Genomic DNA, 27,352 nt, shown 5'->3' with positions numbered 1-27,352 from the left:
ATACAGCCGAGGCAAACCTAAGGTTTCCAACCCACCTCTTCACCCTCCCTGGTGCTCACCCTGCTTGGCATGAAGCAAGCCCCTAGTTTCACTGGCCAGGGTGGTACTGGGACAATCTGGAGGCTTTATATAGACTGCATTGGGCTGGATCCTCAGCTGGTCTAAAGCACTGTGGCATGCGCACGCCTGAAAATATTCATTCTTTTTATTCCCACCTAGCAACTAGATTCATGAAGGTGCAAATGAAACCAGCATCCACTCAACAGTCTCATCATTAAATCCAAATAGCGCTTTTTTTTTCACCCCATGGGGCTCAAAGTCAGGCCTTTAAAGTGACTTGGATTTAAGAGGGTGGGCTTGACTATGAAAGCTTTCATGCAGGTTCCTGTACAAGAATCAGTACTGTACAGGTCCAATCAGAGAGACATTCAGCTTACTGTGCACAACCAGCGCAGCTCAGGATGCATTGCTGCGCAATAGTTCTTGTTGCACCCCTGTCAGTTTGCTGCAGCTTTGTCCGATACCGTGCAGAGACCATGGGTTGAGTCCTCTTTTATAAAACACTCAGGAATAACAAACAGCGTATGATTGGTGCAACGCTTTTTCCTTTTGTAAGACTGGAGAGGTGGGAGAAAAAAAAGCCCATTGATCACCAAGATCAAATCTGCAGTAAACCCCAGGTGATGCTACAAATGATCGCTTACATTTCAATATGAAAGAAGTGTGTCAGGGTTGGCTAGAAGAAATGTTCATGTCCAGAAATTGGCCTAGACAAACCATCATCACCCAGAAATGTCCGATCCTTCTCCTTGGGAATGCATCTGCCAACGGTACCTTTGTTTTAACAAACAACAAAGCATCTGATCCGTACTGGCCTTGCACCACAGAGTAGCAGGTTGGCGAGGCTCAACAGGAGAGATGCCACCAGTCTTTCGGTGTGCTTTACAAGTACAGAAAAATTAGTTCAATTTGTTACTAGTTTTTTGTTGTGTTTTTTTTTTTTTCTTCCCTACAGATTAATTCCCAGTGCTTCCAACCCCATGTGTTCTTGGAAAAGAAAACGGATAGGGGAAAAATCCCCTTGAACAAGTTGAAATGTTAAAAAAGAGAGGGAAGAAGAAGGAGAACAGAAAGAAATGGAGAAGTGCAGTCAGTTGGCGTATTGTGCATAGAAAGCAACTTTTACTCGCTCGATCTGGTGACACAGTTTGATGGCTGGACCAAGCTTCAGCTCCATGCATTCTTGCACCGTGGGCAGTGTCAGCAACAGAAGGGCTTGGCCGTCGATGTCCTGGGGAAGAAAAAGACAGGGAATATGGTTGTCTTTGTGGGCTCTGGAGGGCAGAAAGCATAACCAGATCTGGAGAAGCCCCCAAAATTAAAGACGGTTTTGTCCTCTGCCCTTTTCTCCCACTTTGATGCTGCCCATCTCCTTTCTCTGGGGCACCTCATGGTTTTTAGAATTCGTCCAGTGTGGCCTCATAGGCTCTCACCTTGCCCCAATTTGGGAAAAGCTTTCCAGCTGCTGAAATGCTGGATCATCGTCTACAGAAACTCTGCAGCATCCACGGAGATCTGATTAGTCCCATTTTATGACTGAGGGACTGAGGCAAGGGGAAGGCTGCAGGGAGCACACCAGGAGACACAGGAGGGAGCTGAATGGAGAAGCTGAAGCCAGGCCCACTGCCAAGTCAGACCCCCCGCCTCTTCTGGCCCATGATTTGCTCAGCAAAGGTTTATGTCTGCCTTCCTCCATGCTGTGTCCCCTGGTCCACACAGGACCTGCCTTGTTCCACTTCAGCTGCTGAACAACCAAGACAGAGGGGTCTGGACCACATGGAGCCCTTGCAGCCTCTAATGTCCCGGAGTCACAGAATGGTGTAGGATGGAAAGGACCTCTGGAGGTCACATCCTTCCTTCAGGCATATTTATGCACCAAACTCCATGAGGTAGCACCCCAGACAAAAGCTATTTTATTAGGCATTTCTGTTGGCTTTATGATCCTCTTCTTAATTAAGAGCTCAAGTCCTCTTTATTCTTTAATGGACTAGAAGCAGACGAGCAGGCTACAAAACTGCTTTTTGCCCCTTAGGGAGGATCAGCGTCTACGTGCAGAAAAAGCACTGTAACTCACAGGCAACATAAACTCCCCATGACAGCCCTGATTAGGTAAAATTAAACACAAGGAGGATTTGGACACCTTAAGCACTGCTTTGATCAGGACTGTCCATGGCTCAGGTTCTTCTTCCGCTGAAGCTTGATGTCATGGCCCATTGCACCAGAGCTTCCTTGCAAATTACAAGGAAAAGCTCCAGTCATCTGTGTTTGATTAAAGTCCCCATAAAACCCTTTGGCAAAAGAGAGACGGGGTTGGCTTTCAAGCCCTGGCGTTATTCCAGGCTGATTAACAAATGGTTGGAGCACGCTGCGACTAAGGCATCTTGCTGTGGAGTATTTCTGCCTTGCTCTAGACTTGCACTTCAACGGTACCCAGCTGTAGCTGGGTACAGAGTTATTCAGGGTGAAGAATCAGAGATAGTTCAATGTGCATTTGGCCATACCACTGACTGCCATCAGCTATGACCTAATTAACCACATTTGCTTCTTTCTAACTTTGATTTCTTAGCGCTACCCTTTACTTTCAGCTGTGGCTGTTACTCATTAGCCAAGGAATGGCTATTTCTATATAAATTTTACACGTTAACACTGACTTGAGATGAAGAGCATTGGCTTCTGCTCCTGCAAACCTATGTGCTTAATGGGGAGATGCTTGGCATCGCCTAAAATTATATCATCCAAGGGCCTGATCGCCAGATCTTCACAGGGATGAAGATGGGAAGTAGATGTCTACATACTTGGAGCATCTAGGTGTTGGTGCCAAAATTCAGGCAGCCAGTTTTGGATTTAAGCAGCAGTTTTCTGCTTCCCAGGCTGATATTTTAGAACAGGATGGAACCCACGCGGCCAGGACAGACAGCTTGCTAGGTACCAAATAACCACTATCTGTTGGTACACCAAGGCGCCCGTGTGACACCAGGATGGTGCTGTGGATCTTGCCATGAACAAGAACGGTCTAAACCTCCTGCTTTTCAGAAGCACTCTGGCTGGGGTGTTTCTGGTCTCTCTGAGGATCCAGCAAGGCTCTGACTCAGGTTTCCAAGGGCTTCCATGCCTTGCCAAAGCTTGTGCTATAGCTTGGTCTGTCAGTGTCGAGACTCTGATCATAATCTCTTTGCCAAAGCTCAGCACCCAACCAACAAGGTGCTCTTTTTTTTTTTTTTTCTTTTTTTTTGTGATGTGAATAGGCACCAAGGAGAAGAGTTACACGAAGACCTCTACCTGCTCCTGAAATATTTTCGCAAGGGGTGCGCAGTCAGTCAGTTTAATAAACCTCACGACATCAGTCACAGTCCACTCCAATGGATTGCTGTCCAGGATGAGCTTCTCCTCCTCTTCTTGCTTAATCTCCTACAAAAACCCAAAAGCTCTCATAAAGAAAACTCCCTTAGTGGAGAACCAGGGCAGGGATGCCCTGCTCAGATGAGGAAAGCTTGGCACTTCCTCAGGTTAGGTTAAATTAGATCAGGTTAAGTCAAAGGTTAATTTAGGAAGAATATTGCTATTAATTGGGAGCGAAAGCCTACAGGCATACTCACTTCCTTGACTTGGGTGCACTTCTCCGCCTCGCCGTAGGAGTGGGGCTGTGGTCTCCGGCTCCGTCGGGCTCTCTCCATGGGAGGAGGTCTGTCCGACTCAGTGCTGCTCCGCAAGGTGACGGCTCGCCGGGGCCTGGCAGAGGGGACCTCGGCAGAGGAGGTGTCGGTCTGGTCATCGCGGAGCTCTGAGCTGGTTTCCTCGCTTCCCGTCTCATCCTCCATCACGTCCGGCTCATCATCTTCGCTCTCCTGCACAAGGACCAGCAGAGAAACAGCATCCGGGCTCAGAGATTAATCCAGCAGCAAATCGAAAGGCACTGGGTCAAACAGCATGCCTGTGGTGTGCATGCCGGTCCAGGGTAACATTTATTTTAACCAAATTATCTCATTTCATTCCAGTGCTAAGTAGATTAGTCCTCAACTTAGGTTTGTTACAAAATGTAGAAGAAAAAAAAAAAACATGGTGGACAAATCCTTTTTCTGTGTCTTACAAAACGTCAACAGCAATAACCATTCTGGCATGAAATGCTCCTCTGTTGGGCTTATGTCTCAAACTTTCTGCCACTGCAGATGTGCATGAAAGGGGGAAATGGAAAATACTAAAAGGATAAAGTGAAACTCAGGTTGCTTGAGATGAAATCAAATCAGAAATAGCCTTGAATTTAAACCTTCACCTTGCTTCAAGTTGTCATGGATGTCACTGATATTGAAAGGAAGGAAATTCTGGTGCCTTTTAAAAACAGTTAGATGTACAAGTGCATACTTGCACTTGGTTTCTTAGCTGGCATTTCTGTAAAACCCAGGACAGATGCTTTCACCCAGATTTCCCTGCTTTCAGCTGAACATCTAACTGCTGAAGGTGAAGCACAAATTTCAGTTTGTGCTTCAGGATGTTATACCAGATTCTTCTTATTTCTGTCACACAGTTTGCAAGCACACACCAACTGATGGAAACTGTATTTTGAACATTATATAGACATAAGTGGCCCAAATGGCTTCGACAGCATAGCTCTGATCAAAGGGTGAGCATGCATCCAAGCCATATGCTCAGGTCTTAAGTGAAAGAGCGATTTTAGACAAAGTTAGTTACATTGGCTGAAAGGTCAAAAAACTTGGCTAATGGTTGATTTAGGCTTAACATTAGTTTATTTCATTTAAATTCCTTTGAAGCAGGTATAATCTAAGGAAACGAAGCAGAACTACACCTAAATGAGGACCAAGTCATGAAGATGCAAGCAATCAACTGAAAGCTGCCTAAAATATCCCCCTCCAGCTGAAGTAGAGGGAATTTAAGTAAATCAGTTTTATTTCACATTGCACTAAGCAGCAATCACTGGCACTCAGCTGAGGAAGGGAAACCACACATGAACTTTGTTGTTACTATCATGGGAAAACCACCTCGGAACGGTCCGTACAGTTGTCTCCAGGTTGTACTTGGAGAGAAATCAGTGCAGAAGCTGGGATCCCATCATGTTACACAGCATACTAGAAAGATTGAGGCCTCAAATACCATATACTTGGGGCACACATCATTTGCTTGTTTTCTAAAGCTTCTAGAACTTCTATTGTTTGATGTTGTGAACCAAAAATATTACGAAAGGTTAATGAAAAAATAAAAGCCCTTGAAACCATAATGGCCTGAGAGTTATTATTATTTAATATAGTATTTGAGATCTTAGACATGGATCACAGTCCTCCTTCGCTCTGCTAGATGCTGCAAAAAGCATCTAACAGGCTCATCTGCTTGCCTACAGGCATGTAAGGAAGTACACAAAGATATAATATTAGACAGCACGTTAGCTAGTGTTATGAAGATGAAAGCAAAAACTCTATTTGCTAAACCTAGAATGGAGAAGGGTAAAAGTCCCCAGAGTGTCCCAGTAAAACCACTCTCATCTCAGAAGAACAGAGTAGCAAGGAGGGATTCAAAAATAGAAGTGTTAGGGTTTGCTGAGAAGTCCCTCAAAAGGAAGATGGAGATGGGGTAAAAAAGCACCACAGGGCTTTTGCTGGTTGATCCCAGTGCAACACATACCTCTGCAGAGCCTGCAGCATTCAAATCGACAGCTGACGACCTCCTTTTCTTCTGCACAAAGATGGATTTCCGCCTTTTTCTGCGTCTGGCTGGCTTGACGTGTCCACTTTTCATGTTGTTATTTTCCCCAATTGGTGGCTTTATTATTTTTTTCCTTTTCCCATAATAATAAGCTGGAAGAATGAAGTAAAATACCCATTAAAAACTTCAACCACTAACAGAAGGAAACTTTGGCATGCTTTTTGCTACTGATTCGGTACTGCGCTCTAGGTGCACTTTTACAAGGACCTTTGAAATACCTTGATTTGGAAAAAATGACCAGTGTAAATATGCCATCTTGGACTAGGGCGGAGTGTTACATCTCTTACGTATATGCATCTATTGGTGATGAGTGAGGAGTTCAGAATTTAACCCTACAAATATGTACTTAGGCAAAGCTTCCACTAGGTTGAGCAGTGATTTGGAAGGAGAGAGGCCAGCATGTTTCAGATTTATCTAATGCCTTTCTGCATGGGTCAACAGCCTTAGATACACTTTCAGTTGCTAATGTTTTCAGCAGAGAGCGGAGAGGGACAGCTATCCTGGATTGTGTGTGTTTGTTCAATGCAAGAAGGAATGGGGTTTTATTACCTGGGAATATTTCTAGGCCCAAACTGAAATTAAGGATGTGCGAGTCCTCTGACCTTACATTAGGGGCTTGGGTCAGGTGCCTTTTGACATGCTCTACAGCATCCTCTGGGGCTGACAGATACTCTGCCCTTCACCAGGTAGGGTATCCTGGGACATTTAAAATGGTACTTGGCACCCATGTCGAAGTTTGTTGCTGAATCAAGCTTTTTATCAAATCAATGGAGGTTTGAAGAACAATTCATCCTGCCACATACAACCTTCAACTTTGAGATGAGTACAGCTGGAGCTCCCCTAGCTGTACTCCTCCAGCTCTCCATTTGCTACCAGTGGGAGCTAGGAGCCTAGCTCAGGTGTAGACTTATACAGACACCTATATTCAGTGATCTGAACATCTCCCTGAGCCCTTTTCTCCTACTTTGGCACCAAACAGAAGCTAATTAGTTTAAAACAATCATATTGGTTTCTTGCAACCTTTGTCGAAGGACAGCACTCACTTCCACTCTCCTGATCTGTTTGAGATCCGATAATACCAGTAACATTGACGACAAAAAGTGTTGGACACATGCCTAACTTCAGCCTTCCTGAATAGGTAGGAACATGTTTAAATATTAAACACTCTAAGCAGAGAGTCAATGCTACCGAATTCCTTCCAGCACCTTGGCACTGTGAAACTGGCCTGTGCTGGTGCGTGTGCCAGAAACTCTTCACTGCGTAGGACAGGTTTCATCTCACCTAATGAGGTGTCTCAGTTGTAGCACTTTAAATCTCAGCTGGCCACTGCAGGTTCCTTTTATGTGCTCCTTATATTAACTTTACATATGAAGAAAAGTCAAGACTTCCAACCAAACATATTAGCATGAAGTGAGATGAAGAGTTTTCTCACGGTGCCTATTTCTCTGTACAGAATACTAAGGCAGCCTATGGTGGCCTGGTCAGGATTAAATAAGTGCTCTTAGATGAGATGAATCCCACTCAATATTAATGTACTACACACCTCCTGCTCTTCATCACTAGCTCATGCACTGTCTACCACTGCTCTGATTCCCAGCTGGCAACAAGAAGCATTTTGGCCAATACTCACTGTACTTGGTTTTGGTATGAATGGAGCAGTTTTCCGGGCAGACTTCGGCCACCAGAACAGGACTGAACAAGTTGGGGCAGCACTCCAACTTTGCACAGACTCTTCTGCAGAAATCCGCTACCTGATCTGATGTTCGCACAATCTTAACAGTCGCCCTGTATGTCTTCCCTCTGTATCTAGAAAAGAGTACAAGACCCCATGACACCAATGTCCTTTGATGCTCCAGACCAGACTCTCCTCTGTTGGGGATATATCTTCCCTCATGACTTTTGGAAGAGTCTCTCTCTTGTGAAAGCAGGCAGAATAGTTTTACTTAGTTTAGTGGCTCCATTTCAGGTGGACTTGAGGAAGGAAAAACAGTGAAATGATCCTGGAAGCTGAGATGTGGACGTGATTGGGGAGGAATGCATGTGCAGACTGGTTATACCTGAGGATATGGCAAGAGATGGAAAAAACATCACAGTAGGCTTGGTGAGGCTACTACACAGGACAGCATGCCCGTACTGTGAGCTGATGCAAAGCTTGGGGGAGAGAGACGTAGTCTCTCCTCATATATTGATCTGCAATGAGAAGCTTATATGGCTTGCAGAGCTTTCTGGTCACCACCCTGTATGTGGGCTGCACTGGAGAATGTCTCCATAAGCCCCCAATAAACCTCTGGTCTTCTCCATTGCCATCTTTCTTGAGGCAGCTCTCACATCACATTCCAGCTCACAAGAACCCCAGTTTCACTGCGCCAGCTGTATCTGGGTGAAACTGGATTGTTTGCCATACAGAGACCAGATGACTTCGCTGTTATGAGATGGGGGCAGTACAAGACCTGAGGAACTAATCAGAAGTCTCTTGAGTCATTTAACGGGTCTGAAGGAACAGGCCTTAAAAACTGCGATTCCTACAGGGAATGCTGCAGTGAAAGGTTTGTCTTAAATTCATTACCCATTTGCTACTAAAACATTTATTTCAGTGTTTTATATGAAGTGTTTCTGAGTGATAAATGTCTAAGAAAGATACAGTTACATCCCTGCTGTAATACGTTGTAGATGTGAACTCTGAAAAACCAATTATCCCAATAATTTATTAAGCACCAGCACCAAGCTATTGTAAACAGTGAGATAAGGTTTTTAAAACATCTTTTATGCGTCCTGAGGAATGCAACATAAGAGACAATCATGCGAGCACCTGGTGCTAAGGCATTCTAAATGTGCTTAGAGAAGAGAAAAGTAACGCACACAAAAGAAAAAGAGGGAGGGACAGCCAAAGATTACTGGATGGGAAATAATGAAAGACAAAGATACAGTCATCAGGAAAAATGAGACAAAGCTTTTGCAAGTGCATTAAGATACACAGTGCCCTAGCAGGGAATCAGCTGCTGACAGTCAGATATGGATGAGGAAGAGGAGGAGAAGGTGAAAAAAAGGAGATGTGGCCAGAGAGTTAAAATACCCAGATCCTATTCCCTCTCTGCAGGCTCTACTGGGTCGCGCAAAGCGACTGAGAAACCACCTTTGCTGCTCTCTGTCCCAAAGGCTCTTTCTGGAAAAGCTGTGGTATGGGAAAAGGGTTTGAAACTGTGGTACATTAAGTGTTATAGAGGGGTACCCACATGAAACTTGGGTCTCAGAACAGCCCAGTCCAACCATCCTCATGTTGCAAAAGACTTGATCCAAACTATCACCTCAACATAAAACTCTTCCAGAACCTAAATGTGCATTTCTGAGAGGCACCAGGCTCCGATACCCCATTTGGTGCCTGACCAAGGACCCCAGGTCATAGAGACAATCCTGGATTCATTCTTCCTTATGAATGAATGAATGAATGAATGAATGACTTAATTAGCCAACTCTTCATGCACCCCAACAGACCAGGACGGATGGCGTAAAATGGAAAAGTGTTCCTTCCAGATACAGAGTGCCATTATCCCAGTTTCCCAATGAAATAGCTGCACAGGCAGACTAGCTAAAGGGGATTTGGCTATACTTAATGACAAAAGAAAAAATTCCACAGGCATTTAAATGTACGTACTTATAAACATTTTCTATTTCTTTTCAGTGTGTTTGAAAAGACTCCTGCCCTTATTACTTCTCCAGGAGCCATTAAGTTTAATGACGGCCTAGATCATTAGGCCAGTAAGTCTGACTCCTGTGACGGGCTGCAGAATCTCATTGTGTTACCTACACCTGAACCCCAACAACTTTGGTTGGACTAAAGCATCACTTCCAGAAAAGCACCAGCCTCCTCTCAAGGGGCTCCACATTGGAAGAATACTGGCAGTGGGAGCACCTGTACATATACCTTACGAGCCTATGCCTCATTTTATGTCTGGATGTGTCTGGATTTAACTTACATTTATTTGTCCTTGTTCTGACTTTCACTATGAGGATGAAAAGGCTGCATCTGGTTTTGTTTCCCTGCAAAAGCACTGTAATGAAATTGCCTCTTGATCTTCTTTCTTAAAAGCTAAGAAAGCTGCCTGATGGGTATTATTCAAGGATGGCTGACTTCTTCTAACTATGTGCTTCCTATTGTGTTTGGCTGCCCAGAAAGGACCCATTGTATTAACGTGCCTGGTGAAAGAAAAAGATGAAACCAGGAAAATGAACAACTGACTGATTTCACAGTCTGGTTTGAATGCAATACACACAGTAATTAACAGAATGGATGGTAAAAGGGAGATCAACACGACTGCAGCAATCAGTCTCAATAACCCAAGGTGTTAGCACTGGCCACAGTAATATTTTTTACACTATTTTGGCCTTGGCAGCACCTCTTTCAGCTATAAAACAGATTCGACTAATATTTTCCATATTCCTCACACACTAAAGATTTTTAACACAAATACCACCAAATGTAATCTGAGCTGTTCTGCAACAGCCATGTGGAAAGAGCTCCTTTGGATATAATCAGAAGACTCTTTTCCATTAGCATCACTCAAAAAATTACCAACTACTGATATTCCTATTGATGTTTTCATACTAGGACTCCTATCTTCCCAATCACTTTCAAGCAGTAAGTAACCTGCACGCACAGCATGGCAGCACTGGAGACGTGGAAACAGTCGAGTCAGGCATAACATTTGCAGTTTTCTTAGAAATCACTGTTCTTTTGAAAAATATTTTTCAGCTAAAGCCAAAGAAATCTTCCTTTCCTCTCCCCTCCTTCTCTGCCTCAGATCCCAAAATCTGGAGAAACCCTTATGGCTGAAACTATTTCCACAAAAAATGACAGAATCCCAGACTGGTGGGGGTTGGAAGGGTCCTCTGGAGATCATCCCGTCCCACACCCTGCTGGAGCAGGCACCCCCAGAGCAGGGGCACAGGGCCGCGTCCAGGCGGGGGGTGAATGTCTCCAGGGAAGGGACCCCACAGCCTCTCTGGGCAGCCTGTGCCCCTGCTCTGGCACCCGCACAGCAAAGGGGTTTGGCCTCATGTTCAGGGGGAACTTCCCGTGTTCCAGCTTGTGCCCGTTGCCCCTTGGCCTGGCGTTGGGCACCACTGAAAAGAGCCCGGCCCCATCCTCCTGACACCCACCCTTCAGGTATTTATAGGCATTGATGAGATCCCCCCTCAGCCTTCTCTTCTCCAGGCTGAACAAGCCCAGGTCTCTCAGCCTTTCCTCCCAAGGGAGATGCTCCAGCCCCTGATCCCCTTGGCAGCTCTGCGCTGGCCTTGCTCCAGCAGTTCCCTGCCCTTCTTGAACTGGGGGGCCCAGAACTGGCCGCAGCCCTGCAGGTGTGGCCTCACTGGGGCAGAGCAGAGGGGGAGGAGGACCTCCCTCGCCCTGCTGGCCACACTCCTTTTAATGCACCCCAGGACACCACTGGCCTTCTTGGCCACAAGGTCACGGTGCTGGCGCAGGGTCACCTCGCTGCCCCCCAGCACTCCCAGGTGCTTCTCAACAGCACCCCTTTCCAGCAGGTCAACCCCAACCAGTACCAGTCCATGGGGTTGTTCCTCTCCAGGTACAGGAAAATATACTGAGGATCTTTGCTGATCCATGAGTAACAATAGTAAGCTGATAGCACTTTGCTGGCAATATCATTCTCCTCTTGAAGCTTCATTTGGTGATAAAACAAATCAGTTTCATGAGAACAAGATGTCTTCTAGGAGCTCCAGCTGGGGACCATTGTGTGTCGACATGAAAGGCCTTGTGCTGAAGGCACTTCAAACAGCAAGAACTCTGAGACTACCCTCATTTTCAAAAGTCTCATCATAAGGATACAGCCCACTGCTCTGACAATCCTTGAGACTACTTTGAACAACTCAGTGGCGTAAAGCCTCAATTTAATTTCAGGGGACCAAAAACTCCTTTTGTAAGAAATGTCCAAATTGTCTTGCTAAATTAAAGTCTGCCAAACATGAGAAATCTCCAGGAAACACTAGCTACTCACAGCACAAAACCAAGATCTCTCTGCACTGGATCTACCAGAAGCAACTTACCAGTACAGCAGCAGAAATTGTCTAACGTCCACTTCATCGTGTTTGAATCAGACTCTGCCTGTATGAGCCATTCTGACTGCCAACGACAGAAAACCCTGCCGTTTTAATCAAAACCCTGATACCCTTGAATCTACTCAGTGTATCTTGAATACCAAGGCTTTTTCGAATAATCCTAGTCTAGGTAAAATCAATAAAAATGTAGTAGTTATTTTCCTCCAAAGCTGTTTAATCATCCAGTGACATTTTGTACTCTCAAAGACAGGATTCAGAAAGGGCCCCGGAATTGTCCTGCTTGTAAGGACATGGTTTGTTAATTCTCCACCTGGTTATGGAAAGAGTTTAAGTCATTCCACTAGTGCTAATGACTTCTATCTCCAATATCTGGCACAGAAGGCCACCTGATCACATTAACTCACACTTGCAGGGCCTCCAGAAGTATGTGGCAGAGCTGACCTGCAAGACAAAGCAGATCATACAAGCTGTAGCTTTGTACTGGCCTTTGAAGAGCACCATTAATAACTGGCTGCCACCTGGACTTCACCTCATTGATCCCAACCCTTTGGAGTTTTCTTTCCAGCCAGTTGTCCAGCCAACTTCCCACTCACCACACGTACATCCAAGCCACATCTCGGCTCTAGGGAAGCTATGGGAGACTGTGTTGAGTGCGTTGTTAAAATCAATGTAAAAAACTTCCCTCAACCGTCAAACCAGTTACCATATCAGGTGCAGCTTGCCCTTCCTAAATCCATGCTGGTTCTTACCAGTCACCTATTGGTCCTGCATGTTCTTGGAAATGGCTTCCAGAAGGATTTGCCTAATACCATTCCCAGGAATGTCAGGCTCACAGCCTGTAGTTACTTGGATTCTCCTTCTTGCCCTTCTTGAGGAGGGGTGTGATGTTTGCCTTTCTCCAGACAGCAGGAAACTTCCCTGACCATGAACAGAGAGTGGCCTCACAGTGACACTGGCCAGCTCCCTCAGGCAGAGCTGGCTATATCCCATCTGGTTCCATGCACTTCCACACACCCAGTTTATAGTGTGTCTAGCTTCTTTTCCATCCACTGTGGGTAACACTTCATTCCCTCAAACACTAACAGGGACCTGGGAGGCCCGTGAGCAACGCTTGTTAGCAAAGGCTGAGGCAAAGAGGTCTTCAAACACATCAGCATCGTCTATCACAAGTGAAAGGCAGCCTTCTAAAGCACCCCAGTGAAAAGACTTTCTTTGAAAGGCAGCTTCTTAAATAAGCAATTGTGTCTGTGATGGAGGTTAAAGATTTCTAGAGTTCAGCTACTGGATTTGGGCAGATCTCAAAATTTCGTTTAATGAAGGAGTCCAGGAATACTCATCTTTCTTATTTTGTTTAACTGGGCTTCAAACAAGACCCAGGAAATAACTCACTGCACACACTGGTACTCTTTACATCCAAAGTCCTGCAAAAATGGGTAAGTCCAAACAGCCGCACTTATAGCCCTTAGAAGAATAAAGTCCCTCAAGCATTTTATGTAAAACTGGGAAGCCAAATCTAGATGTAGGCACTGAACTTAAAGCATTGAAACTATAATGGTTGAATGCCCACAGGTTCGGCTGGCCCTCACGGGAATTCAGAGGATTGGGCCTGACACTTCTAACTCATCATCACCAATAAATCACGGTTGACTATTTTCACAGAGAGCCGGCAGTGCTGATGGGAAGCGACTGCCATCACGCACTGCAGCCATATCTCTTCGGACAACCTAAATTATTTACCTTCCTTGCAAGGCTAGTATAATTGATTCTGCCCTGGTCACTCATGACAGCAGAGTAAACTAAATGCAGGTTGCCCTGGGACTGAGATAATGCATTGCTGGCAGCTCATGATTTGGCATTTGGGCCAATGGGAAAGACAGTCTTCTCCTCACCATCCTCCTTCCTCCCCTTTGCTCTACCCTACTGCAGCCGTCGCCGCAAACAAACAGCAACGTTGTCAAGATTCAAGGAGTTGTCAGTTTACATCAGAAGGAAGGCGGTGACACGACATGTCACATTACAGCACAGACGCTCCAGCTGGCTGTAGAGCTGTCATCATTAGCAGCAAGACACCACTGGGAGCCGGTGTAGCTGGAAGTTGGTGTAGACAGGCATTTGCTCGTTACGGGTCTCTGTTTACGATTCTGGAGCACAACTGACTGTCATACCTGATGTAATGTGTCATGCGCCATTTGCACATCCCAGGGTATCTGGTTTCATCAGCATGTTTTCTTTTCTGCTTCTGGACAACCAAATGCAATTAAGAACCTGGTGTGCTTCCTTATGAAGCAGCTCAAGCAAACACAGGAAGGAAAAAAGAAAGAAGTCCTAGAGTATCCAAGCAGTCTTAGGGCACGTCACCCACTCTTAGAAGTACTCAAATTCCCCACAGGAGAGCTGGTATGACCAGCCAGCACCGCTCTGTGCACAGAGGTCTTGCCTCAGAGGCCAGACAGCTACAGCAACAAGGTGCTGTCCAGCCCCATGAGCTCTGTCTCCTCAGGAGCCAGAGGGCAATGCCACACTGAAAGAGAATACATTTCTATGCTTAGAAGTCACTCCAAAACATTCTCTCCCAGCTCTGAGCCTGCAATGACCCATTCTGTGGCTTGATAAAATTGAAAGGTGCTGCTTGACTCACTGAAGAGCTGAGATTGCTGCCTCCTGGAATAACCATCATACAGGAACACGTACACACCCTGTGACTGGCTGACCAACATAAAATACAAAACTTCCTTGTTGGAAAGCATTAGCGTACTTTTATCTGGCAGGCTACGTGGATATATGGTATATCCCAGCAGGGTGGCTGCCCTGCTAAATAGATGGGAGGAGGAAACAGACACAGGAATGAATGGGTAGAAGCATCATGGGGGAAGGTAACGGAGACAGAAGTTCTCATTACAGTATGATTAGCACACCAGGCAACAGTGAGGGACGATAAGTGGTTGATGTGATGACGATGAGTGGATGACGGATGAGTGACAATCTCTAGCGGCCCATGTACTCGTAACTGAGCTGGTGTTCCTTGTGTAAGCACACCTGGAGTCAGCAAGTTGCCTGGGGTCTCAGTGGATTGGGCTGTAGCCATAGCTGACTATCAAGGACAAGACATCCCTGCACCTGACAGTCAGTTAAACGTTTTCTGGGCTGTCCCCCATTAGAAACAAAGATTGCAGCAGCCTTATGAACTTGATACTGCTGCTTTTGCACAAGGCAGATCCCCACATTCAAATGAAAAATCCCCCAAAAGCCCTATTTTGTATTCTGCTAATAGGAAAACTGCCTGTAAGCTCATGTCTTTGCAGGGTAGGACATTAAGATGGGGCATTACAACTTTATTTCATAACTGCTAATTACCTGTAGGGGTGAATTATCTGGTATTTGCTAGTACAAGGTGTGGGAGCCTGGAATCAGTGAAAACCAGGTCATGGACAATTACTTGTTTTTAATGAAAATCTGCACGTGCAAGGATGACTTTTAGATTTCCATCCACAAAATTTCAATTGACAAACACAAAAACATGACTTTCCACATGGATGACAGAAGCTAATTAAAACCAGGATTTTCTAGTAGCTTTCCATTTCTAATTGCAATCCTCCTTTAAAGAAAGCAGTTTCCAAGTATGCAGAATAAAAGCTTTTCAATTCTCTCCCTCAACCAGCGCACACACGAGCCTTCTGCAATATCTGCATGGCCAAAGATCAAATACAATAGCAAACAATAGTGCCATATTTGACAGCCAATCATTTCAAATAACCAAGATAAAATTGCTTTTATTTGAAAAGGAGTAACAGAGTTCAGTACAAAGAGTGAGATTCATTGCATTTAACTTCAGTACTCAAAAAGTCAAGGTGACCAAGTTAGTCAGTGGAGAGAGCTGTATTCAAAGAACTATTTGATGACATCTGTCTTAAAGTGGGAAGAATTGCTGTTTGGAGGGACTCTGGAGAGAGCTTAGGTAAGACTCACCTCTTTCAGAGAGACAATAGTTGTTGAAATACATCCAAAGTGTAGTGCCCATTACATAAAGGAGAAATAAACGGGTAAATTTCAAAGTTGGAAAGGGGAATTGAGTGTTTGCTAGTAACACAGTTTTCTCAAGCATTGATTAGATAAGAATGGAAGTATATATTCCACAGAGGCCTCAAATCTTGATCTTAATCCCAGATCTGTTAGTATTTTGTGCTAATAATTCTCCTGCTTAAAATTGTGTCACTGATATTTTGTTTGCATTTTTTTTGTGCCATTCACCAGGTTTTTCTGCATTAGAGTGACAGGCTCTATATTAAAAGCAGTAATACTCCTACATTTAGAAACCCAGGAATTGAGTTAATTCAATAGTAGCCAAGCTTATAGGAACTGCTTATCATAAAACTCAGGACTTCACTGAATAAACATGGTGGTTTTCATCAAAATCTGAATGGCTGCTTGGAGAAAGACAATAGAAATGAACCGTTGAGGAGAGTATTTAATTTCTTAAGTTGCTATAGAACGAGTCAAATAATTCAACAAAGCAAAATGATAATTAGAAAAGCAAAACTCTCAGAATAGAAAAAATCTTTTGTTCTCTTTCTTCTTTTTTTCCCCAGTCAGTCCCATTTTTGAAGCCCCCCAAACAAAAGGGCACATGCTGAAGACTTACTTTGCTTTAAGTGTTTCCTCTTGGAAATTCCACTGAGGGTCTTCCACTAGCTGCAGTTCTCGTAAAACGCTCCCTGGCTTGTAAGCTGCATTGATCACCATGCTGAGAACCTATCGAGAGACAAAACCGACAACACTGATGGGTTTAACAGTAGTCCTGAATATGATCCCAGGTGCTGCATAGGCAGGAGCGGCTTACAGGTGAGGTTCAAGGCTGTACAGGGCAAATGCTAGATGCAATGAGGTCCCAGATGGGAGCAATGTGCCAGACATATTGTAGATGACCCACCAACCTGGTATGGTGACTGCATTACATACTGCTAGCTAACCCCAAAGATCTCCTGTTAATCACTATTTTTCTCTGAGACAGACCCTCTCACCCAAAGCAGATTCCATTCCCTGCATCCATACTGGCTCAATTTAATAATAAACAAAAATACTTCTGATGGCTCAACCAGGTACAAAGTCATGTGTACCATTACACACTGAACACTAACGGAGAAATTCACATACTCGAGGTCAGCGATATGCTTAAGTGTCTGAGTGCTTCGTGCCTTGACCGTATTAACAGAATATTAATGAAGTCTACACAAAAAGAGTTTGCAGGAGGTGTGCTTGAAACCCAGTATGTGTCCACTCTGTACAACAAAACACATGTGCCAACCCATTTAATCTGAAGTCTCTGAGAATAAAAATGATTCCTACTATTGGCTCAGGGAATCCAAGCTTTAATAGTCTACACTTGGCCTAAGGAGATAAATACAAGAAAAACAAATCTCTTAACAGCACCAGACCATGTGTTTGAACACTCTGCATTGTATGTACATGAATGACCCCATAGTGAGTCTGGATGGGTTTTGATATAATTTAGCTCTTTACCTAACGCCTGTTCTTAATTCTTTGGGGGCCTGCAAATGATTTCAGTACAATGAGCTTTGAGTTTCCCCAGCACCCATGAATGTGGTTCGTCGGAAATGAAAAACTGACTAGGTCATATTGCAAAGAGCAATGTGTTTATGTTTTGGGGTTTTTCCTTTTTTTTTTTTTTTTGTTTTTTTAATCCACCAACCTGAGGATTATCTAGTATTTTGGAAATCTCATAGGATGAATTATTTTCAGGCAAGGGCTTCACTTAATGCTGTATAGCACCATGTAAAACGACAGTGGTTTGAGTTGCCTGGCTAGGTTATTTACTAGAAGCAAAATCTGGTTTATCACTGAGCCCTTGGAAACATTACTCAAGCGAGACATGTAAAGCAATGCCTAGCAACAATGTCTCAGGCAGCTCTGATCACCTGTACATCTCAAGGCACTCTATGAGGAAGGGCAGGAGCAGAGTCCCTATCTCACACAAGGTTTACCCACAGCTCTCCAGCTGGTTCCCATCACACCACACAACCCGTTATACTAGTTACTAAGCCATACTGATTCCCAAGAGGACAAAAGAAAGCTTCTGAGTGAGTCCATCCAGTTGCTCGTCCACATCTTTTCTTGCCTGCTACTCACCATATAAACTGATGGGGCACTGGTCTGTGACACAAAGACACTGGATATGATGCAGGGGAGCTGAAGGTAGGTTTTCAAAAAGCATCAAGTGCCTGGGTAGCTCCCACACTCATTCACAACTCACCAGATGTGTTCCCCTCCTGATCAGCACATCCAGGGAGGTATTTAATGCCTACACAGGAGCTTGTTGGGAAAGCTCTTCTCCAGTACACCTCTGCACCCACCCTGCTTGCTGGTGGGAAAGCCAGGAGCAGAAAGCAAGCACCTCTTGCTGAGCAATTCCCACAAACAGTGCTGCCCTGCTCCTTTATCAGGATGATGGTGTTTGTATGAGTTGTCAGAACAGTTAGAAAATGAGCAAGAAAAGAAAACCCAACCCTGCAAATAACAGTGTGGCCCTGCCTGGGCATTGTCCCAGACACCTAATCAACTCCAGCCCTGCAGAGACACCCACAATACCAGGACTTTTCTCGAAGTTGGCTTGTCATCAGCAGGACTCTGTAAACTTCCAAATTCAGTTTAAAAAAAGAGTGTTTTGTAAGAGCAATCATTTCCCTTTAAGGGAATAAAAAAATGGTTGTTTAAAAAGCTTTGGCTTTTACTCTTCTTGTGTTTCAAATAAGTCACTGAGTTTGACATTATATGCAACAGCCAGGAGTCCACCACCGTGTTAACAGTGTTATCTTCTAACAACATTATTGCTTCATATTACACACTATTAAACACTAGGGAGAAAAAAGAACACACTGTTTCTTGTGGAAAAATTAACTCTCATTAAAGCAAAAAGAGAATAAACCTAGACCAGTTTCCAGCTTCCCAGTTTCCAACTTTCTCTGGAGATAGAAAGCCATTTCACCCAAAACAAACTGGTCAAGTTTTGACCTGATTCACTGAATTCTCTTTGGCTGGAGTGTGACCAGTCTGAGATTTTGGTAGTTTATTTTCATCCCTCTCCCTCAGGAATGGTTTGGGTGCAGCCAGCAGTGCCTTGGAGCAGAGGGGTGGATTAGACAACACCGTATTTTGCTGCTACACATCGATAAGGTTTTATTTTGATACTGCTGAACTTTGCATTTTCAGAGTCAAGTAGGTTGGAGTCACAGCAGTGAGCACGAGCACACAGCACCACCACAATCCCACCACCTACTCAACCTTAGAAGCACCTGACAGCTATAAAGTTTTCCATGTCACAGATTTTCAAGTGTACAAGGGCCCTTTTCTGAGCATGTCTAGAGATTCCTGATGCCACTGGGCAGATCACCATCTTTCTTCCCATCATAGCTTTCACATATTTCCCGTCTCTCCATCCCTCTTCATTAATGGTCCCAACCCTGGATGAAGCTTTCTCAGGAGGTATCAGTGATGAGGTACAGTTCAAAATACCATTACACCTCTTCTGGTGTTCAAAATCAGCATCCTTGTGAGGAAAAACTACATCTTCCACCTCTACCTGAGATGCGAGCCCACATCTCCTGCCTCACAGGAGAGACCCTAACTCCCAGGCTCGCCTCAGGCAGGACCATAAAGAGTTATTTTATTTTCCTTGGAATAATGATGTGTCTGTGGGACAGAGAGAAGTGAGAAAGAGTTCTTTGGGATTCTTTCATCAGATGACTAAGCATCTAGAAGTGCACTTTTGATATAATCAAGGTTGTAGCACTTAAGTGTTGACATGCTTATGACATCCATGACATTTCAAAAATGCAGATGGCCAGATTCTAAGTTGGAGGAACCATTATAGATGAAATGACGTCCTCAGAGCAGTCTTGAAGAGGATGTTAGTGAACTGTCTTGCAGAAATGCAGTACATATCCTTCCAGGCTATAGAAGGTTTCTGCCATTCCAACACCATATCTAATAATAATGCTATCAGCCTGGCTCAATCATACACCTAAGGCACAGTACAAGCTACTTAATTTTCTGAGCACCATGATTTAATTACGCAAATTTCTCTTATGAAGTCATGCTGTGCTTCAAATAATTCAAGTTGCAGAGTACCATAGCCCTCCTTCATAAATGCTGGCTGATTTCTCCTGTTCATATCAGTTAGACAGTCACGTTGCCTTTAAGTCCATTCTCTTTTTACATAGTGAAAGAGCGAAGAGTCTTAAAAACAGTAAAAGCACTAAGCAATGACGCTAATTAATCTTTACAGCATATTTCACTAAGATATGGTGGGTCATAGATCATCTGAAGTCTTACAGACATCTCATTTTGTTTTACAGTGTTGCTGTGGTAAGTTGTTGGCATAGATGGAAGAAGTGTTCAGAAGTATTTTTGAGATATTCTGACCCAAGATCTAAATCTAAAGCTGACAATGTGGTTTATTTTAATTTAACTTAAAGTAAGCATTTATTACATATCTTAGCTACTACACAGTCATATTTTTCAGCCCAGATGCAGTTGGATGGCAATAATGGATGTCTCCACTGAAACTGGCTCCAAGTTTCAACTTCTTTTCCAAACAAGTATCTCAGGAATGAGATAAGCTTTGCAGCTGATGTTAAACAACAGGCATTACCACCTCACTTGCCTCTTAGGGTAAAAGAAACCACAATAAACCACCGGCCTCAGCAGACACTTGTGCTGGCACCAGGAATAATGAACAGCCAGGCTTTAAAAATGAGTTTGGCACTAGATATCACAAGAGTGACTTGTCACTCACCTAAGGCAGGATGCAAGGATACATGCACACAAACACCCACCAAATTAAAATCAGTATTTTTGATCATACTACCAAGTAAGTTGCACTTGCTGTCAAGAGTTTGCTGGGAAACCTTGCTTGAGGGCTGCCATTCTGGAAGACACCTTAGCAGTTTCCTCGCTGCAGAGCTCAGAACCTCTGAATCCAACAGTAGGACAGAGGAACTGGGCAGAAACCAGGGGGATTCAGTAACAATGCAGAACTCCGCAGAAATGCCTGATCTGCTGGAAAAGAGGAGCTGCACAAAAGCCAAGCTACCTGTGCTGCTTCTCTCCCAACACCTCAGGTGAGACCAGCCCAGACTACTCCAATGGAAGGAGGCATTCCTACTCCACACTATAAGGGTATCTCCTGACCTTGTTTAATCCAGAGCCAAGCCCTACTGACCCACAGCTCCCTCACTATTAGCATGCAGGCTGGTAGCATCACGTTGTTTGGAGCTGGATCCCAGATGATGTTTCACTGCTTCTGTGATGGAGGTAAGGAAGGGCAAGACCTTGGGGAGAAGAGGGCTGAGGAGCATCAGGAACTACAGTTGTCCTGCTTTTTTCGTTACATCCCTTGTGACTGAGAGTGGAGGAAGGTAGATGGGGAGCTGCTCCCTCAGCACCCAGCCAGGACCAAGGTCTCCCATCACCTGGTGCTAGCGGGAAGAGGACACCTGCTCTCTTCTTGCTTTAGAGGTAACCCAGGCCAGCAAATGGGGTAGGATTTGGTTGTTCAGCTGTCTTTAGTCTGGGGTTTCCACCAGTGCCAAACACAGCACCATCTCTGTCACAGAGACTGCTGCCCACTGTGAACTGGCTGGCGACTGGAACAGATTTTTAACTAGAGCGTCCCTACAGGCAATGAGTTACGGCTGGAGACCAGAGCGATTTAAAAAGCTCTCACCAGACTGCTACTGACTCCCTTTTTCCTTCATAGCTGTTGTTTTGAGTTGTCTTTCCCACCCTCCCCTGTGTGTTGCCAAAGTAAAGCCCATGTATAATTTATCTATTCCAGACAAGTTATGCTGATGCATAATTTACAATGGCCTGCAATTTTCCTATATAGTGAGAGAGATATAATTATAATTCATTTGTATTCTTGGGGCCACATCATCAGTGGGTGTAAAGTGAGACAAAGGCATCAAGCTCAGCACCGAGACTGGGTTTGGAGGGATGGGGACCCTTCTGAGCACTTCAGCTGTGCAAAGCTTTGTAGCTGTGGTCTTGGGCTGGAGGAGGTATCTCCTGCACTGTTCTCACCACTCAGCTCTGCAGCCCTTTTGGGTGCTCTGGCAGCTGCCACAGATCTTCACCTTGATGCAGGGATGTCTTCTTCACCACTTCTTGCCTCCTCCACATACTGGGCACCCCTATCCTTCCCCCTGCCTATGGTTCTCTTAGCTGCTGACACCTCTCTTATCTTAGCAGCAGCTGATAGGAACCAGGTGTCTCTCCCCTACAGCAACATCCTGAATGTCTTCTCTTCACCCTTTCCAGAATTTGGATCTGGTCCCCATGGCCAGAATGAGCTTGAATTTATCTGCAAAATAACCCTGGTGAGTGCTGGGCAATGGCCGTTTTGTCCTGCTCCTTGGGAAGTCATTCATGTCTCCAAAAGCAAGATGCCTATGTCTCACTGACACTGCTATTTGCTCCTTCAGCAAGCAATTTTGTAAGGAGGCAGAGCAAGAGAAAATAGCCTTTCTGTAGGAAACTCAGGTTGATTTCCACTGTTGATAATTGGTTCCAATCTTGAGGAATTTGGGGAAGTTGGTGTTAGTCTATTCAGCAAAGCCTGAAGATACTATGGGAGGACCTGGCAGAAGCTGTGCACTGCTTATGTGTTCAAAATCCAAACTCCAGGAGGAAAGGAGGAAGAAACATTAGCATAAGTATTGCCCGTGCATGCCTCATATTTCCCCCATGTTGCTTTTTCATTGCCTGTTTTTCAAGTGGCAGCAGATTGCTAATGTTCCCCATCAGTAACCCACTACGGACTTGCTTTCAAATTTGGCAGCTGTCAACTTTTGCTCTGCAACCACTTCATCCTGCTATCTGCCGAGGGCTATTTTTGACTTGCTTCTTTGACACCCAGGTGTCTCACCTGCACAGGCAGCTGGTTTACTGGGCCCTCTTCACAGCCCAGCTTTCAACCATGTAAGATAACCAGCAGTACTGTTGTGTGTAAAGCAGAGCACAGAGGTGATGAGGAAGTGAATGCGGACACAGGAGTCACTCTACAGTACAGTACAGATGTGTCTTCAAAAGTGGTGGGCGATTTGGGAGGAATCTCACCTTTCAGGTGTTTCTGTTAAGGGCTGGGATTCGTCTCATTTCAGACAACTGCAAACTCCCTGAGCTGCACACTGAGGGTCTTCCAAATACATCATATAAATGGAGAACTAGAAGTTCTCATGCTTTTCTGCCAAGGACAGAAGTCAGGTTTGTATAGGTACAGATCAGAAAGCTCTAAGATCTGGATTTCTAGAAGACCTAGAAGACCCAGGTCAAACTGAAATGGTGTCCAAGGCACCCCTGGCACCCTGCTTATCCAACAGCACCAGCTTGCTGTCCTCCTCCACCTGCAGTCATCTTGCTTCTCATCTGTATATGGACTGTAACATGTGGAAAATATTCATGCATTGCTTTCAGACAAGCTAGCTTTTCTCTGAGGACAACAGCAAGAGCTCAACACACTGGATTTGGCCCAAAGCAAGCACTGATTCAGTCAGGACTAAGTGAAGAGATGGTGGGGCTCCGCCATCCCGGCTGCATGGGATTAACCCATCCACATTCAGCAAGAGCTGGGTACAGCACAGCTTCCACTCAGCACATCACACACCCCTGCCTGGCTTTCTGTCCTGTTCACTGTGGATCCTGATGGTTTGGGCCCCATCAGACCATAGTCATACATACAAAGGTGTCACCCTGACCGCCCAACATGGATGCTGAGAAACAGGTTGACGGCAACAACCACAGAGGTCCTCTCTGGGGATGGCTCCAGTCAGAACACAAATTCTCTTGCACACAGTTAGATGAAACTTGCTCCCAAACAACAGAACTACCCACGTTTCAAAAATGTCACCTCTCCCATCAAAACCCGCAATGCATATACCTACCCTCTCTTCCCAGCTTGTGATTTTGACTTATGAAAACCACTACAGAGCTTCAGGACAATTTTAGGTGCCTTCTTTTCAAATTCTGGGCCTGCCAACCCATGACCCATGATTTCCCCTGAAATCCCCCCAAAAGATAGCTGAGCCGTACCTCTTTGAGGACCAGCACACACTTGCCAGGCCCGACAGACTGAGGTAGCTCTGCTATTCTGCCTTTGTTTAAATATGGACCTGAGAAGCAGCGGTGGTTGATGTAGAGCTGGGGGCAGCAGTATCTCCCATTGATGGTGCCTGCAAGGAGAAAGTAGCATTGATGTGCGTGTAGCACTTTTATACAATAAATCAAGGGCCTTTCTTCTTCCTCCTAGATGTGGGAAGGAGGGAAGAAGAGTAAATGAGGCACAAAGAAGTCTTCCCTGGATAGGGGGTAGAGAAACCTCTGCTACTCAAATCCATCCGACACAGAAAAAGAAATTGCTTTTAATAGCAACTGATATGGCTGCACACCCTACCGAAAGGAGAATCGCGAAAGGATTTCATTCATAACGTGACCTGAGGCTCTTTCATAACTCGCACTGCAGGTGGACATCAGTGACTCAGTTGGAATGTGCCAGAAAGGGAACGTATTAGCTGCCTCTCTCAGATATGGAATCAGGTCAGGGAGAAAATTCAGGTGGAGGGCTCCACAAACCCCTGTTCATCTGCTGTCCAACCCAGTAAGCACTGAGGTGCCATTCCCTTGACCCAATGAGGGTCTACAGAGTAGTCTTCTTTATGAGGGCTAATTACTCTGGGCTCCTTTATAGCCCATGGAAAGAAATGGGTATTTCCAGATGAAGTTCATGAGCTGCCCAAGTGGTTATCCACTTCTTGGTTATCATAACCAAAAAGAAGCTATTTCTCCCCATGTGATTGTAACAGGGCCCTGGGATGTTGGCTCAGATGCCAACACGTGCCCTGCAGTCTGCTGAAATAAAACAAGTTAAATTCTGCCCCTCCTGCTGAGTTGATGCAATTAACTGGATGAATATTGCACCCTCAGAACCTCCTGCTACTGCTAAAGGGGGGAAAAGGGGAGACCTTATCACTGTCTACAACTGCCTGAAAGGAGGTTGTAGCGAAGTGAGTGTCGGTCTTTTCTCCCAAGTAACAAGTGACAGGATAAGAGGAAACAGCCTCAAGCTGCGTCAGGGGAGGTTTAGATTGGATACTGGGAAAAATTTCTTCACCAAAAGGGTTGTCAGGGATTGGAACAGGCTGCCCAGGGAAGTGGTTGAGTCACCATCCCTGGAGGTGTTTAGAAGATATGTAAATGTGGCACTTAGGGACATGGTTTAGTGGTGGAGTTGGCAGTGCTAGGTTAACATTTGGACATGATGATCTTAAAGGTCTTTTCCAACCTAAACAACTCTATGATTCTACGAAAATTTGCCTTTAGCAGAAGTAGCAGTCATGCCACACAGGCGTGATGCTAACAGAGGGATGCATTAAGTCCTGATGTAAGCAATTTCATTGATGCCAATTAAAAAGTCACATCCATCTCCACCAGGGCTTCATTAGCATGGCCCTAACATCATTTGCTGAAATGGGCAAGCTGCAGGGGAACTCCAATAACCCCGTCAAGACACCACATTCAAGCATGGAGAACCAGACCCTCACATGCTGTACATCAGAGACTCCTTGCCCTATTTGTGGGTCCACACCACCTCACACCCCAAGGATGTGGTTCTGTCTCCCCACCCGTATGACACACTCACTCCCTTTTTGGGGTCATCCCACCCCATACAGGCAATGGGTCCTTGAAATAAGGATCCTGCTAGTGCCGAGCAGCCTTACCTGCTGTGTCTGGCTGAGAAACTGGGCAGAGGTCATGAGGTATTTTTTCAACAGGCACTGTGGATGGTAACCTGTTAAACAGAAATTCAGTGTTTTTAATAATGTTGGATGGAGCAAAGGGGCAGAACCAGTCTTCAGGCTGGACCGAGAGATGCACCAGGACCTGCCTTGACCGAGGACTAGAGATACCCCAAATGCAAACCCTCTTCTACACAGTTTATGATAGCCCAGGGTCTGCACATTGCAGAAGAAGGAGCCAGATCCACCACTCCTCCAAAAATATACTCTGGTCTGTGACCTTTAGCCCTTCAGGCTGCAAATGTTCACACTTAGGTCCCTTAAATTCTAGTTTCTAGAAACTGCAAGTACTAGATAGGGAGATGCCCTCCTGGTAGATATCCATCTTCCATAAGCATCCCTTCCTGGCCATCAGACACTGGCTACACAGTCCCAGCTAGTAAAATATTTCTATTGCAAAGACTTAGATGTTCACAAACATTTCAGATTTAAAGGAATTCCCTTGCCGACTCTGCTATAGTATCTGGGCAGTAGTTAGCAAAGTCACTCAGCTGCTCTGTATTATCTCCCCTGGAAGACCTGATGCATCCCTGTGAAAATATCACCTTAAATAACAAAAACTTACTGCTTTTCTGGTTGCACAACTGCAATTCTTCTCTTCCTTCGCACTGCAAAAATGAAGCAAGGAAGAAAAAATTAGTTTTCTACCCTTCTGTCCTATAAAGTATACCCATAATGCATAAAAAGCTGTAGGAATGCACTGACTATAAAATGACTTCTAACACAATGAAATGGTACTTAATTACTATCGCCATCTTTTCCTGATATTTTTTAAGTAAGTCACTACATCATTAAAACCTACTTTAAAGATGTAATAACACATTTAATCTCTCCTCTGGAATGCTAATATAATGTTTTATGGGATCAGTATAAAAAAAAATTAAAATAAAAACACAAATATTTTTCCATACAGAAACACATATGGATAAGATTACATTTTACAAGCATGATTACCTCCAGCATAATTTATCCCCAGCTATAAATTGCGATAAGGCTGCATAATGTTGCCATAGCAGTATTCTCCCAAATTAGGCCCCGGCTGCCTGATTTTTAACTTAAGCATATTTAACTCTTCAAAAGGGTTGACACATTCTAAAATTTGCCTTTCAGATGTTAATTAATATAAACAGCAAGGTTAATTTTTCGTCTGGTGGCTTGAGATCAGAGTTGGATAACTTCTGCGAGGAACAGGAGAATAACACCAAGCTACTGAGCACTCATGAACTGCCTTCAAATGCAAATCGAAGGGAAAGAAATTGGTCTTAATACACACTGGAGGCAGGACAAAACACTGTGGGCTTAATTGTGCCAGGAGACATTTAAATTAAACCCTAGGGAAATCTCTGAGCTGGTAAAGGCAGTGAAATAACAGGAATAAATAATGGGGTAAATAAAGGGGTAGAAACTCCATCACCAGTGGGACGCTGGCAAACATGTCTCAATTTAGATGGATCAGATCATGTTTTGGAGATGGAGCACCTGGATGGCCTCTTTATGTCTATTCTACCCTATATTTTATGGTTTTTTCCCCCTGATTTGAGATCCCATGTGCCTAAGTCATTCAGCTGCCCAAGTGAACTTGGCTCAGCACAACAAAACCTGGTTCCTCTCCAAGAACCCCACTGCAAACCCACAGG

The 27,352-nt window shown here is 44.7% G+C and overlaps 1 protein-coding gene across 2 annotated transcripts in view; it reads right to left on the bottom strand.

Annotated features, from left to right (window-relative positions):
- Nucleotides 1–1,007: 1,007 nt before the first annotated feature.
- The window catches only part of SFMBT2 (Scm like with four mbt domains 2), a 115,679-nt gene continuing 89,334 nt past the window's right edge, over nt 1,008–27,352 (bottom strand). For both annotated transcript variants that reach the window (XM_075081661.1, XM_075081662.1), the window contains 9 exons: nt 26,281–26,323; nt 25,638–25,708; nt 23,953–24,092; nt 16,490–16,599; nt 7,403–7,578; nt 5,692–5,864; nt 3,657–3,905; nt 3,340–3,468; nt 1,008–1,291 (listed from right to left, as the gene is read on the bottom strand). In XM_075081661.1, coding sequence (XP_074937762.1) covers nt 1,151–1,291; nt 3,340–3,468; nt 3,657–3,905; nt 5,692–5,864; nt 7,403–7,578; nt 16,490–16,599; nt 23,953–24,092; nt 25,638–25,708; nt 26,281–26,323 — 1,232 coding nt within the window. In that variant the 3' untranslated portion in view covers nt 1,008–1,150. The remainder of the gene's footprint in view (nt 1,292–3,339; nt 3,469–3,656; nt 3,906–5,691; nt 5,865–7,402; nt 7,579–16,489; nt 16,600–23,952; nt 24,093–25,637; nt 25,709–26,280; nt 26,324–27,352) is intronic.

This window comes from Phalacrocorax aristotelis, chromosome 1 (genome assembly GCF_949628215.1).
Source record: "Phalacrocorax aristotelis chromosome 1, bGulAri2.1, whole genome shotgun sequence".
NCBI lineage: Eukaryota > Metazoa > Chordata > Aves > Suliformes > Phalacrocoracidae > Phalacrocorax > Phalacrocorax aristotelis.
The sequence above is the reverse complement of the archived record's forward strand: the minus strand, read 5'-3'. Positions and strand labels throughout refer to the sequence as shown.